Consider the following 15,011-nt stretch of genomic DNA (forward strand, 5'->3'; position numbering starts at 1 on the left):
GACCCTAAGGCACCAGCCCTCCTCAGGGGCCCCACCCTAGCCCTGGAGATCTAGGAAGCCTAAATTGGCATAATTGCTCAAGACCCTTTCTTGGGCAATATAGATAAAATAGTTGGCACGCTCTGCGGCATACTAGGAATAGAAAACTAACAAACAGATGCACTCCCAGTAACTGCCACCTCCCACCATACCAATGCCTATCTCTCCCAGTTTAAAAAGAAAACCTCTATGCAGAAAAGAAACAATGGAATCAGTGGCCCACTGCAACAATCACCATGATCCACAGAGCTCTCAGAGGATGAAGCATGTTGAAAAGAAGCAAAGGAAACTAGAGAAAGTTACATACTAATACACAAGCTAGCATTTGGGACTCCTGACTCAGAGGATCAGAAGAGACCTCCGGTGGCCCTTTTGGGTTATTTCTTTATTTACAGCATGCAATTCTGAACAAAATCTTCTCTCGGCACTGCTCGGACAGAGATGGAAGGCTGGGCCAGGGCATCCCACACTTTTTCTTCCATCAGCAGAGTCCCAGCCTGCATGGCTCTCCAAAGCTCTGTGCCTCCCAAGAGAATTCTCACGCCTCTGCTACCCCTTGACATTTATGTTATTTCATTTCTGACAGTTATTTTCCCAGGTGACAGGTGCACCCAGAGACACATTCTAGGGGAGCAAATAGCATATTCAATATACACAGACACACACACATTAACTCCACTTTCACACTGATGGCTTTCCTGCCTGCTGACATCTGGCCAAATTTAAAACCACGGAGGAGAAAGACTTGAAAGTGAATCAGAGAGAGGCGCTCATCCATGCTGGGATGGGAGCACAAAGGCTAAAAGATTCAGTCCAGGATTGAAGAGTGCAGGCCTTGGAAACACACGGGATGGAACGAAGGGCCCTCCCAGCTCGGCACACGCCAGCTCCACCACGGGGAGAACCACTTTCCTCTGCTCCCAGCCCCATGGCCACCACCCTCAGCAAATGCCAGCTAATGGGAGTTCCCACATTTCATCAAGCCTCAAGCCATGTGTACCACCAGGCTGGTTTGAGGGAGAGAGGTGAGTTGAACCCTTCAGGTGTTTGGAATAACGTGGATGCCAGGCATTTTCTAAACCTCTTGAAACCTCCTTCCTTTGACCAGATGGCCTTGGGAAGGAATAATTTCTGCCATCTTCTTTCTGAGTAACTTTGCATCCATCCTACCCCCTGGACAAAATTGCTTCAAACTCCCCCTCAAGTTCTGTTGGAGAGAATGTTATAACACGCCAAAGATAACTCCTCCTCCCGACCCCCCCCCTTTTTTTTTCACTGTCCCACCAAGATTCCAGAGTATTTTCTCACACCACCTGTGAGTGCCGATCCAGGCTTTAAAAAAAAAAAAAAAGCATGCTTCAGGCCTGCAGTAGCTCCCTGCATCAAAATGATTCGACTGGAAATGGGGAGCTCAACAGGGAATTCTTTTTCAGGCATCCTGCCTCCTGACATGTATACCCCTGAAAACAAACAAACCAAATCCAAGGAGCCAAAGGTGGGGGGCGATGGGCGGGCTGGGAAGGAGACCGAGAAAGACGAGGTGTACATTTATAGGCAGCCCCATTCCGCGAGCAAAAACCACCTTTTGACCACCTGCAGAATGCGCAAGGTCACGTGGGTTCTCTGCAGCTCCTTAATGTCTTTACCCTGCACACAAGCCCCCCGCGGCATATCAACAAATCCACAAGCGGAAAAAAGAGAGAACTCACTCCTCAGAGAGGAAGCGAACGATAACCACAGCCGCCAGAACAATAATAAAGAATAACAATTACTACTACTGTTCCCACCACCCAGCCAAGCGGCAGCCGACAGCGGTACAGTGAAGGGACATCCAAGCGCAGGGTTTGTAAGATAAATCACAGAAGATCGAAGACCGAACTGTGCCCACCTTGCAATCCTCCCACCCCCTCCACCCCACCCCCAACAAACAGAATCAAGGGAAAAGGGGATGGTGGGGGAGAAAGGGGAGGGGAGGAAGGATTGCTTTTTTTCCCCCATAGGCAACACCTACCTCCAAGGTCCGGATTTCTTTTTGTGTGAGGTCGTTGGAGGTAGCACATTTGGTCCTAAGCCCTTCCAGGTTGGAGATGCTCAGGTCTATCATGTTTTGGACCAACTCGCACTGCTGTAAGGCTTTTTGCAAACTCAGAGGCTGCTGCTCCTCGCTTTTCGTCATGTTTTCCTCATCCATCGCTTGCTCTGCAAGCCCCCTACCCCTCCTCCTCCTCCCAGAGAGAAAAAAGGGGGGTGTGTAGGGGGGAGTAGAGGTAGTCTACCCCCTACGCCTCTCCAACCACTGCGACTTCTCAACAGTGTCTCTTGAAGAAGAAACCCAACATCTCACACAGGGTTGAGGGGGTGGGGGTGGGAGGAGGGGACAACAGCCAAAATTTATTATTTTATTTTGGGGTGTCAAGCAGATTCCATTAGAACGTCTCCCCTCTCCGAGTCTCTGGTCCCTGAGAAGGAGAGATGCTGTTTCTCAGAAGCAAACCAGGTGATGTGATGCTGTCTGTACACTTAGGGGGAGGGGGGAGAAGAGGAGGAGGGGGAGGGAGAGGAGGAGGAGGAGAAGGAAAATAGCGCTCACTCTTTACACACCGGCTCCGTGAAGGACAAAATTATGTATTTTGGCTGGCTGGCTTTTATGTCAAAAAAAATCTAGTTTGCCCCCCTCCCAGTTGCAGTGACACGGCATTGTCCACCGTTTGGGGTGCTTTAGCGCGTTCTCAAGATGCTGTCTGCATTGCTCCCGCGGCTGCGGCGGCGACTGCGGTTGGCTGCTGTCTCGTCCTCGCGCTGCTGCTGCTGCCGCCGCCGGGCTCCGGGGGTGACGGCTGCTGCATTCGCTCCTGCCTCGCTCCACACCGACATCTTGCCTGTCAATCACGGGGAGGGGGGAGCGAGGGAGCGCCGGCGAGGGATGGAGAGCGAGCGAGGGACCTGCAGGGGAGCCGGTTGGTGGAGAGGCGCCGTGCGCGCATCCGCCCCCGCCGGGCCCCGGCTCCGGCGCGCCAGGGACCCGCTGGAGGAGGCGGAGGTGGAGCGCGCAGGCTCGCGCACCTGGCCTGGGAAAGGGACGGCTCCCGGCGCGGGTAGGGGGGGCGGGGGGCGGGATTTCTAGGGGACGCGGAGCTCGCGTGGCAAAGTGAAATTACTACCGGGCGTGCGTGCGAGCGAGCGATCGGCGGGCGGGGGCGCGGGGGAAGCGCGCGCGGCGCCTGAGGCTGCTCCTGGGGGCGGTGGAGATGGCAGGGAGTGTGCCAGAGCGTGGAGACTGGGCGAGGGGGCGGGGAGAAGGATTTGGTGGCCGGGCAGGGGTGGGGGACACTACTACGGCACCGCTCTCGCGAGAGGAGGCCGGCGCGCGGCTCAGCAGGTGCGCTCTGGCTAGGAGCAGGTGTGTGTCCAACTTTAAACCCCGTAGTGCGTGCTGGGAAAACGTCAGCGAGAACCTGGGCACGTCCTCTCTGGCTTTCTGACTAGAAGGGTGTGTGTGTGGGGGGGGCGGGTATGGTGTGGGTGTGGGTGGGTGGGTGTAGGTGTGTGGTGGGGGGTGGGGTGTGTGTGTGTGTCTTTTTGCTTGTTCTTCCTTGATGGTGAGGGGGGAAACAAACCTGATGTTCTCCCTTGGGCTGTAGGAAGCTGCCTCCCAGAATTGACACCCAGGCCTTCAATCGCCCTAATGGGTGACTTTCCATTTGGAGAGTGAAAGGGGCTTTGCCTTAATCTGATTGTTAACCGTGTCCTACATGTCCTGCATGATCTGGATCCCAGACTACCTAACTGACCTTCTATCAGCAAACTATCATCCCAGGATTACAAATGGATTTTACACTACAAACAATAAATGCTGGAGAGGGTCTGAAGAGAAGGGAATCCTCCTACACTGTGGGAATGTAAGTCGATGCTGCCACTATGGAGAACAGTAGGGGAGGTTCTTAAAAAACTTAAAATAGAGCTACCATATGATCCAGCAACACCACTTCTGGGCATACATCTGGAGAAAATCATAATTTGAAAAGATACATGCACCTCAATGTTCAGTGCAGCACTATTTACAGTAGCCAGTACATGGAAGCAGCCTAAATGTCCCCTGACAAAGGAATGGATAAAGAAGATGTGGTGTGGTACATATACACAATGGAATATTCAGTTCAGTTCAGTTGTTCAGTTGTGCTGAACTATTTGCGACCCCATGGACTGCAGCATGCCAAGCTCCCTGTCCATCACTAACTCCCAAAGCTTGCTCAAATTCATGTCCATCGAGTCAGTGATGCCGTCCAACCATCTCATCCTCTGTTGTCCCCTTCTCCTGCCTTCAATCTTTCCCAGCATCGGGGTCTTTTCCAATGAGTCAGTTCTTCGCATCAGGTGGCCCAAGTATTGGAGCTTCAGCTTCATCATCAGTCCTTCCAATGAATATTCAGGACTGATTTACTTTAGGATTGACTGGTTTGATCTCCTTGCAGTCTAAGGGACTCTCAAGAGTCTTCTCCAACACCACAGTTCAAAAGTATCGATTCTTCAGTGCTCAGCTTTCTTTATGGTCCAACTCTCACATCCATACACGACTACTGGAAAAACCATAGCTTTGACTAGATGGGCCTTTGTCGTAAAGTAATGTCTCTGCTTTTTAATATGCTGTCTAGTTTGATCATAGCTTTTCTTCCAAGGAGCAAGCATCTTTTAATTTCATGGCTGCAGTCACCATCTGCAGTGATTTTGGAGCCCAAGAAAATAAAGTCTGTCACTGTTTCCATTGTTTCCCCATCTATTTGCCATGAAGTGATGGAACTGGATGCCGTGATCTTCACTTTTTGAATGCTGAGCTTTAAGCCAGCTTTTTCATTCTCCCCTTTCACTTTCATCAAGAGGCTCTTTAGTTCCTCTTTGCTTTCTGCCATAAGGGTGGTGTCAACTGCATATCTGAGGGTATTGATATTTCTCCCGGCAATCTTGATTCCAGCTTGTGCTTTGTCCATCCCAGCATTTTGCATGATGTACTCTGCATATAAGTTAAATAAGCAGGGTAACAATATACAGCTTTGACCTACTCCTTTCCCAATTTGGAACCAGTCCATTGCTCCATGTCCAGTTCTAACTGTTGCTTATTACTCAGCCATAAAAAAGAATGAAATAAGGCCATCTGCAGCAACATGAAGAGAACTAGAGATTGTCATACTGAGTGAAGTAAGTCAGACAGAGAAAGACAAATATCATAATATCGTTTATATTGGAATCTAAAAAATGGTATAAATGAACTCATTAACAAAACAGAAATAGAGTTACAAATATAGAAAACCATCTTATGGTTACCAGGAAATAAAGGAGGGGGAGGATAAATTGGGAGTTGAGATTGACATGTACACACTATCATATACAAAATAGATAGCTAATAAAGACCTATACTGTATAGTCAGGGAACTCCACTCAATACTCTGTAATGACCTACATGGGAAAAGAATCTTTAAAAGAGTGGATACATGTATATGTATAACTGATTTACTTTGCTGTGCAGCAGAAACAAACACAACACTGTAAGTCAACAATACTCCAATAAAAAAATTCTTTGAAGAATGGAGTTTACATTTTTAAATGGTTCAGAAAAAATCAAAAGAATATTTTGTCATGTGAAAATTAACAGGGAACTCTAATTTAAGTGTTCATAAATAAAGTTTTATTGAAATACTGCCACCATTTATTTATTGTGTGTCTTTACCTTTGCATTATAACAGCAGAATTTAGTTGCAGCAGATACTGTATGACTTGGAACCCCTAAAATATTTACTATCTAGCCCTTTACAGAAAAGTTTGCTATCCCCAGGTTAAATTGCCAAACATACTCTTGTCTTAGAGATCTTTGTACTCTATGTCTCCTCTCCCCAGGTCACATTTCCCCCAATACTTTCCTGATTGGCTCCTGTCACTTTGTGTCAACTCAAATGTCATCTCAGAAAGGCTTCATTTCCCTGACCATCTTAACTAATAGTACTCCCAAGATGCATTGCCCAAAGGATATATTTAGGATAATTGGCAAAAGGCCAATTTTCACCTCTTTCTCCAGGTGAGCAGAGCTCCATTCCAGGGATTGGGCTTATAGAGCAAAGTAGATTCAGAACTCATGGTAATATGTATTCCTTAAAGGAAGTTGCTTAAGATGTAGAATGACAACTGGAGATATCAAACTTTTTCTTGGACTGTGGGCCCATGGGGTTTAATGGCTCAAATGGGGCTGAATCAGCATTTTCAAAACTTCCCCCCATCCATGAGGAGCTCAAGTGTGTTCTCTATGCCCTCAAGCTTTTGGATTATGAAATTTACAAATTCCAGTTCTCTGGGAAAATTCTCTCTTCATTCATTTTTTCCATCTTTTGTTTTTCTTGAAAATATTAATTATGGTTATTTTAAAGCCCCTGTCTTAACTCCAATGCCTCAGTCACCTGCGGGTGGGGGGAGGGGGATCTATTTCTATTGACTATTTTTCTCTTTGTTTTCAGTGATTTGGTCCTGTCTCTTGGCAGGCCTTGTAATGTTTGTTGAATGCAATACAGTATCTGTGTATGAAAAAAATATCTAGAGTCTCTGGTTGATGTTGTCTAACTCTGGAGAGGGCTCATCTTTTCTCTGCAAAACAGATGGCATGAGGACTAACCATCCTAATCCAATCAGAGGCTGAGCTGGATGGAGGCTGCATAGCAGTTTTGATAAGACACCATTTAACTCTGGCTCTCACTTCTAAATCCTTGCCTTTCAGTATTTCCAACTGAGAAGTTTAGGTGTTCACCAAGGCCCCTCCCCCTGGTCCTGGGTTCTAATCCTTGTCTCCATAACATGGCAGACTGTTGAAAACTCTGCTCTGTTTTTCAGAAATATTTGGCTTGGCTCATTAGCCTCTTGGCCTGCACTGTTTCAGAATTTGCCAAATGTCTTAAGCGGGAAATTGCCATCTATCAAGCTCACTTTTCTGTCCCCCACTCCCTCTTTCTGCAGTATTAGCTTTTCAAGTTCCCAGTTTTCCAATCTTAGAAGGCTGCCAAAAGTTTTGTGGCTTATCTGTCCCCTAGAAGCAGCTCCCTGCCAAAAACTAACTGATGAGAATTGTATTTCACCCCAGAAACTGCATTCAAGCTCTGAATGATGAAAATCTCAGAGTACCTTCATCAATAGTGGAAATATATTATTGTTACTGGGCTACGAATGAGCTGAACTTGGCAAACCTTCATAAGATCCCATAGCTTTTAGTTTCAACCATTAAGAATGATCTCAATTTTGCATATTAGAAGTCCATTCTAGTCCAACCAAAGCTTCCTTCTCACACCCAGTTTTATGCCTCTTCCCCACCCGCTCTGGTATGACTGTAGATGGCTCAGGAACCTGCAGTGGAGACTAGGGCAGGCATGTCCTTTCCTGCCTCCTCTCCAGCTCCTCTTGCTGGTGTTCAGGAACAGAGGAATGAGTGCAAGGGACCTTCAGATGAAACAAGTGAGAACAGGTATAGTTCTCACTTGAGTGTCAGATTCCCCCCCCCCCCATGTCCTGGTGAGTCCTTACATGCTGGTTCTTTCACATGGGGGTGCACGGGGGGAGACCTCTGTGGGGACCATGTGGGGACTCAAAGCACATGCTATGATCTCTCGCACATCCCCTGTCCACTCATACCCCAGGAAGTACCCTACATTCTCTGAGGGCCCCTTGCCTGGCAGGCTGCCCTCTCTGGTGAGATTTTCAGGATGACTCGAGTCTAAGGATACGAGCTTTGGCCCATGAGAAGCAGGATGTACCTTTGCCCCGCTGCTCTTTCTCCTCACCATGGGCAGCCTTAAGCGGGCAGTGAAATGCCAGCCACTCCCCCTCTGTGTGCCCAGTCTCATGAGTGATCCTCCTTTGAACTCTCCTCTCTTGGCTTGGGGGTTGAAAGGGGAGAAGAAAACCTCCCCCCACACACACAAAGACCTGTTGGAGAAACCCTCTGGATAAAATCTTGACCATGTCTTATATTAGCTGGAGGCTGATGGTTACTGATGGTCAAAGGACCAGTCTGGCCACCTCGTAACAGAAGGAGGAAGTACTGTTACCCACTGCCCTCACAAGCTTTTATAGTTCTGGGTTGACAGGAAAAGTCTCATTCCACATCCTGTTGTATTAGTGGTGTGTGTGTGTGTGTGTGTGTGTGTGTGTGTGTGTGTGTGTGTGTGTGTGTGTGTGTGTGTGTGTGTGTGTGTGTGTGTGTGTGTGTGTGTGTCTGTCTGTCTGTCTGTCTGTCTGTCTGTCTGTCTGTCTGACTTCTGTGACACCATGAACTGTGGTCCACCAGGTTCCTCTGTCCATGGGATTTTCCAGGCAAAAATACTGGAGTTGGTTGCTATTCCCTTCTCCGGAGGATCTTCCCAACCCAGGGATCAAACCTGGGTCTCCTGCATTGCAGGTGGATTTTTTACTATCTGAGCCACTAGGGAAGCCCATTAGTGATGACTGCCCCCAATATTTTCTAAGTTGCATTGTGAATGCAGATGCAAATTGGAAAATGGCCGATTCAAAGGCAGAGGGGTGGTTGATGACCCTGAAACTGAAAAACAAACAAAAAAACAACAACAACTACAACTGACTTGTCCTTAAAGCAATTGCCCAGGGCATTGCTTTTTTTTTTTGTTCCTATTGATTTCTTCGAGGAGGGGGAAAAGCTCAGAAAACTAGTCCCCAGGACATGAACAAATCTTTCTTAGCTGCGAAAGGATTACTATTGTTCTGTTCTAACTCATTGATCCCCAAAACATAAATGGCTTTTTAAAAAAATACCTTTGATGAGAGCAGGCCTGCACTCATCATAAAGGCAGGTTAAAGTTCCTGCCTTTAACCTTGTGAAGTTTTCCCAACATAAGAAAACTGACTTGTTTCAGAGTTCTTCTCCTTTTGGCCTTTTGCCTCTTAATTTTCCAACATGAGCAAAACCACCAGCTCACTTTCTTGATGGCGAGATAATTTGAGCTCATGGTAATGGACAATTTAGTCCAGTGATTTATGCTGGTTTTACAAATTAAGCACCCAAACGATGCACTGTAAATTTTCAGACACAGCACCCTCAGGATAGAACAGGAAGCAGACTGTGGCTCTCTGTGGATGCTGAGAGGTACACAGCTGAGGAGTATTAAAAATTTTAATAAAGTGATGCCATCTTGTCTATGAAGTTCTGCTTTAGCCCAAATGGAGACTTTGTGTGAATCAGAACAAGGCATCTGCTCTGCAAGGGGACCAATGGTCACAGATTGTATGACAGGGCATGGCCTGGATTACAGACTTGCCCCAATCTGGGCACCTGCAACCTGCATGGCATCTATCTGCAGCAGCTTGGAGGAAGCTCCCGATTCCTTTATTTTTATTGTTGTAAAATATACACATAAAATTCACCAGTAGTGACATTTGGTACACTCACAGTGTTGGGTGACCATCACCACTGTCTAGTTTCAGAACATTTTCCTCACCCAAAAAGGAAATCCTGTACACATTAAGCAGTCACTCCACATTTGCCCCCTTCTCCCCACCTCAAGCAACCACTGATCTGCTTTCTGTTTCTATGGATCTACCTATTCTGGATATTCCATATAAGTGGAATCATACAATATTGTGTCTGACTTCTTTCCCTTTGCATCATGTTTTCAAGATTCACTCACTTCATAGCACGTGTCAGTACTTCATTCCTTTTTATGGCTGCATAATATTCCATTGTGTGGCTATACTGCAACTTGTTTATCTGTTCATCTGTTGGTGGACAGCTGATTTTTTTCTACTTTTTAGCTCTTGTGAATAGTGCTGCTGTGAACATCTTTGTAGAAGTTTTTGTTTGGACACCTGTTTTTGATTCTTTAGGTATGTATCTAGGAGCAGAATTATCATATGTGGTAATTCTGTTTAACTTTTTGAGAAACTGTCACTGTTTTCCATAGAGAATGCACCATTTTACATTTCCACCAGCAATGTGTGAGGGCTCCAACTTTTCTATATCCTCCCCTCCTGACTCTTCTTGCATTGATATTATTTCATTACTGAAAAAAAAAATAACCCATCACAATGGGGTCCTTAGGAAAGTATCAACACATTCATTTCTTGGGTACCTATAATGTGATAGGGAAATGCTACATGCATGGGATTTAAAGATTAATTAGGGACCGTGTGTTCTTCAGTTTTCTTTTAGTTGCAAAGGACAAAAACCCAACACAAACCCAAAGTTTAGGTTAAAAAAAAAAAAGGTTACTGACATCACCAGGAAATGAAGGGGAGGAATCTTGCTCTGGCCTGGCACCATCCTTTTCTTTCTCTATCACTCAGCTCTGCTGTCTTCTGTTTTGGTTTTGTTTTTAGGTGGCTTTCTCCCAGGGTGTGACAAAGACAAGCACACAGAGCTTAGCAATTCTGTGAGAAATGTAGTCCCCTTCTCCTTAGTTCCAACGAAGTTCTAGCTCACTCCAACATATTTCCAGCTAGTTTCAACTTAAGTTGCAGGACTGAATGTGCAGGCCACCAATTACCAAGCCAGTCACATTGGCCAAGGGGGTGGGATATGAGGATGGGCCAGGCCTGGGTAGCAGGAAGTGGCATCAAGTCTACACAAACCATGTGGTATGAGATTAGGGGAGGACTGGTCCCCCAAAGAGAAAGAGAAATACTATTATCAGAAGTAGAGAGGGTATATTTGGTCAGACAAAAACATCAGCAACCATCCACCCTCCTCGAGAAAGTCACAGTCTAGTGGGGGGACTAGTGCAAACAAATCCTGTATTAGAACATACTCTGGGAAAAGAGAAAAGAGTCCTTTAGACCCATGCAAGAGAAAAGGGTGGGACTCTGGGAAAGCTCTGTTGAGGAGGAGATTCTGAAGCCGAGACTAAAGCAGGAATGGGCCGTTTGCTGCAACATAGATGGACCTACAGATTATCACACTAAGAAAGTCAGACCAAGAAAGACAAGATATTTTATGATATCACTTATAGGTAGAATGTAAAGTATGATACAACTGAACTTATCTGTGAAACAGAGACAGACTCACAGACACACAGAACAGACTTGTGGTTGCTGGGGTCAGGGGAGGGGAAAGATGAATTGGGAGTTTTAGGATTAACAGATGCAGACTGTTATATAAAGAATGGTTAACCAACAAGGTCCTCCTGTATAGCACAGGATACTATATTCAACATCCTATGATAAACAATAATGGAAAAAGAATGTGGAAAAGAATATATATCTATGTATTTATGTATGTGTATACATGTACATTTCTGAACCACTTTGCTGTACTCCAGAAACTAACACACCATTGTAAATCAACTATACTTCAATTTAAAAAAATTTTTTGAATAAATAAAAGGGAATCCTCCAGGTACACACAGAAGCACTGGTTTGTGCTAAAGCACAGAGGCCTGAAATCACTGGTGATTACAAACAATGACAAGGAACATATACGTGTCACAATGATTTTTAAAGTCACACTCGAAATACTTAAACTATGTGGCCTGGCCTTGAGAAGGCTCATGCTGGTGAATGAGAGAGACGCTGTCAGCCCTTCCTCTACCTATTAGCTTCAGCAGCCTCTAGAGGTGTCTAACCACCCAGAGGGGCTTCCTGGGATGTGGGACCTTCAGTGCTAAAACTGTGACAGTACAAAGCAATCTGGCATGACTCGGTCACCCTAGAGTTAAGTTCCCAAGTCATAAGCACCTACTTGGAGTATGCTTGGAGTTGGGATCAGTGTTCCGGGAACATATGTTGTTATGGAAGAATGAGCCCTGTGTTGAAACAAAACTTGCACACAGTTGTTCAGAGCATCACTATTCACAAGAGCCAAAAGGTGGAAACAAGCCACCTATCCACCATCTAATGAGCAGATAAACGAAACATGGTCTTTCCATACAATGGAATTTTGGTGGTGGTGGTGGTGATTTAGTTGCTAAGTTGTGTCCAACTCTTTTTCAACCCCTTGGACAGGCTCCTCTGTCCATGGGATTTCCCAGGCAAGAATACTGGAGTGAGTTGCCATTCCCTTCTCCAGGGGATCTTCCCAACCCAGGGACTGAACCCAAGTCTCCTACATCACTGGCGAATTCTTTACCAATGAGCCACCAGGGAAACCCACAGTGGAATCTTACTTAATCATAGAAAGGAGTGAAGCACTGACGCATGCTACAACATGGACGGACTTGAAAATGCTACACTGAGGTAAAGAAGTCAGACACAAAAGGTCACATCTGTATGATTCTGCTTGTATGGAGTACCCAGAATAGGCAAATCTGAGAGACAGAAAGCAGATTGGTGGTTGCTGGGGGCCTGGGAGAGGGGAATATGGAGAGTGAGGGCTTAACAGCTATCGGATTTCTATTTGGGGTGATGAGAGAGTTCTAGAACTAGATAGAGGTGATGGTTGTTCAACACCATGAATGAACTTAATGCCACTGAATTGTATACTTTAAAAAGGATTAAAATGGTAAATTTAATGTTAAGTGTATTTTACTGCAATAAAAAGAAGAATCCCCAAAAGGTGTATAAAGCAAAGGCAGTCCACAAAGCCGAATTTGGACTATAGGTGAGTTTCATTTGGCTTCAAAGAGTTTTAAATTTTGGCAAGCAGTTCTAGCGGGGAGATATTTCACATAAAAATAATTCTGATGAGCAATTTATTCAGAAGAATTTGAAACCGTGACCCTACTTAGGCTGCATCTGCACCTGGAAAGGATGGGAGGAGGAGTGGAGAAACGGGGGTGTTCCAGTTCCCTCCAGTCCCCTTTCTCTCAGCCTTCACCTCCTCTTTGGTATCTGCCTGGTCCCCAGGCACTAAGCACAGGCCTCCCAATACTTGCACAAAACAATTAGAAGAGGCAGATGATAAAGTCCAGAAATCAGGCACACTACATGGTGACTTCCATTTTCACTCCTTTGTAAATGAGATATCAGTGGATCACTATTTTCCCCAAAATGCTATATGACTTTCAAAAAGGTAAGAAAATATCCCCTTAAAGCAGTGATTCAATAAGCTTTAGCTGCATATGGGAATCACCCAGGAAACTTTTTTTAAAAGTGTTGAGGCCTGGGTCTTACCTCTGGAAATTCTGACTTCTTTGGTCTGGGGTGCAACCTAAGGATTGGAATTTTTAAAAGCTTCCTAGGTAATTCAAACATGCAACTGGAGTTGAGAGAATTACTGCTTGACAGCTGTCTTTTAAAGAATCGCCCTTTTTTGCCCTCGGGTCTTACAGATCAAACTGCACACAAGTTGAAAATCTTTCTTTGGTTTTTACTAACATGTCTTTTGCAGTTCTCAATATCTACGCCCACAGACACAGGCTACCTTCAGCTGCCCAACAGTCATCTTGACAGATACAAGAAACACATGAGTAAATCATCTGTTTTTTTTTTTTTTAGAGGAGAGTTCACTGCTTCATTATCAAAAGGACATCTAAAGCATCTCATAAAATATAAAAGTTAGCTCCACATTTGTTTAATGGGCGTGAAGGGCTCCAGTCCACAGTGTGCTGCAGTCTGAGGAAGCCATCTGATAAAGAACACATGTTGTTTCCCTGGGACTGGAGTCGTAATGGTTTGTCATGTGAATGCGTGTGCATTGTTCAAAGTGATCACCCCTTTGCAAAGTGCAACTGTGACGCAATTGCTGACATCCTGGCCATGCATTTTCCATGTGCTCCTGCTTGTAAGCTCTCTTCCACCAGAGCAATTCAGCAGTGCAAAAAAGCATCTGCTGACAGGGAAAACAAAACCTGTTCCGTAGTCTGTGCATATTCAAGGCATGCTTCCTACCTTGGTACCAGACCTTTGTGGAGGTCAGCTATGCCTGGGTCAGAGATGAAGCCCACCACTGCCTCTAGCTTACACTGTCTGGGCTGTCTGGTCGGTAAAAGCAGAATGTGTCTCCTCTTCACACCCCACCACAGCTGTCTGCAGCTCGCCTAGTGGGCCAGTGTTGGCTTCGCTTCGAGCACCCATCTGTGACTTTGGCAGGGGGCAGGGGTGAGGGGAGGGTGGAGAGGGAAGAAAAAAGGAATGCATGTGGTGAGTGAACAAAATTGCCCAGGTTGTCCGGGGTGAGCCTCAAGTCATCCAAAATTTGATTGCCTTCTTCTGAAAGGTACAGACCCAGAGTTCACTGAGCCCTGTTTTGTACCTGAACTGGAAAAACAGAACTGAAGGTCCTTTACAAGTCTCATCTGTGATTTTTGGACTTTCCTTTTCTTTGAAGAAATGGGGGAGAAAATTAGAAATGTCTAGCAGGACAGATCACAGGTTTTTCCCCTATCTTGTGCTTTTTGTGCACAGAATCAGGTAAGTCAGTAACAGTTTAGTTTTCTTGGTAAATTGAGAACACCTTTTTTTTTTTCCCCCATCAAAAGAAGTACAAATGTTGACTTTTAGTTTTTAAAAGACAGATCTGGCCCCAGTTTCAATAGAAGGCAAATCGTTCTCAATGTTGAAAACATTCACCTAGTCTTTGATTCATTTATTCAGTCCAAATATCAATATATCTCTGATTATAAATAGTCTGATTTCCTGATATGATGGATTCTTCATCATCACAAGTAGAGCTGGGGTCCAGGAAAGGTAATAGACTACTAGAGGGAAAAATGCTGGCTTGGAGGCCACATGGCCAGGTTCTAATCCCAGCTCTGCCAACCTCCTGGTCCTGTGACATTATTCAAGGGATCTCAGCTCTCTGGATCTAGGTTTCCTCACCTGTAAAATAGGAGTAGTAACTATCTGCCTCCTGGGGTGGTAATGAGGAGTCAATGACTCAACAAGTGTAAAGTGCTTAGAACACGGCCTGAATGTTAGTTATAACTGCTTCTGTCCCTGGAAACACAATAGTAGCACAAAGGCAAAAGCACTTCCGTGGCTTGGCAGGTTAGCACACAGGTAGCCCTGTTACAAATCCATTAAAAAAAAAAAAACTGTATTGGGTTAAAATTGGAAGA

At 45.4% G+C, this 15,011-nt stretch overlaps 1 protein-coding gene across 3 annotated transcripts in view; it reads right to left on the reverse strand.

The window, feature by feature from the left end:
- The window catches only part of KSR2 (kinase suppressor of ras 2), a 476,682-nt gene that overhangs the window by 440,524 nt on the left and 21,147 nt on the right, over positions 1-15,011 (reverse strand). The window contains exon 1 of one of the 3 annotated variants that reach the window (XM_081539722.1): positions 2,051-2,230. The exons of the other annotated variants lie outside the window; for them this stretch is intronic. Within the exon in view, the coding sequence (XP_081395848.1) occupies positions 2,051-2,230 (180 nt within the window). Of the gene's footprint in view, positions 1-2,050; positions 2,231-15,011 lie in introns of those variants that run through there. 3 annotated transcript variants of the gene reach the window in all.

Source organism: Giraffa tippelskirchi, chromosome 11, assembly GCF_054371585.1.
Source record: "Giraffa tippelskirchi isolate mGirTip1 chromosome 11, T2T-mGirTip1v1.2.pri, whole genome shotgun sequence".
NCBI classification, from domain to species: Eukaryota; Metazoa; Chordata; class Mammalia; order Artiodactyla; family Giraffidae; genus Giraffa; species Giraffa tippelskirchi.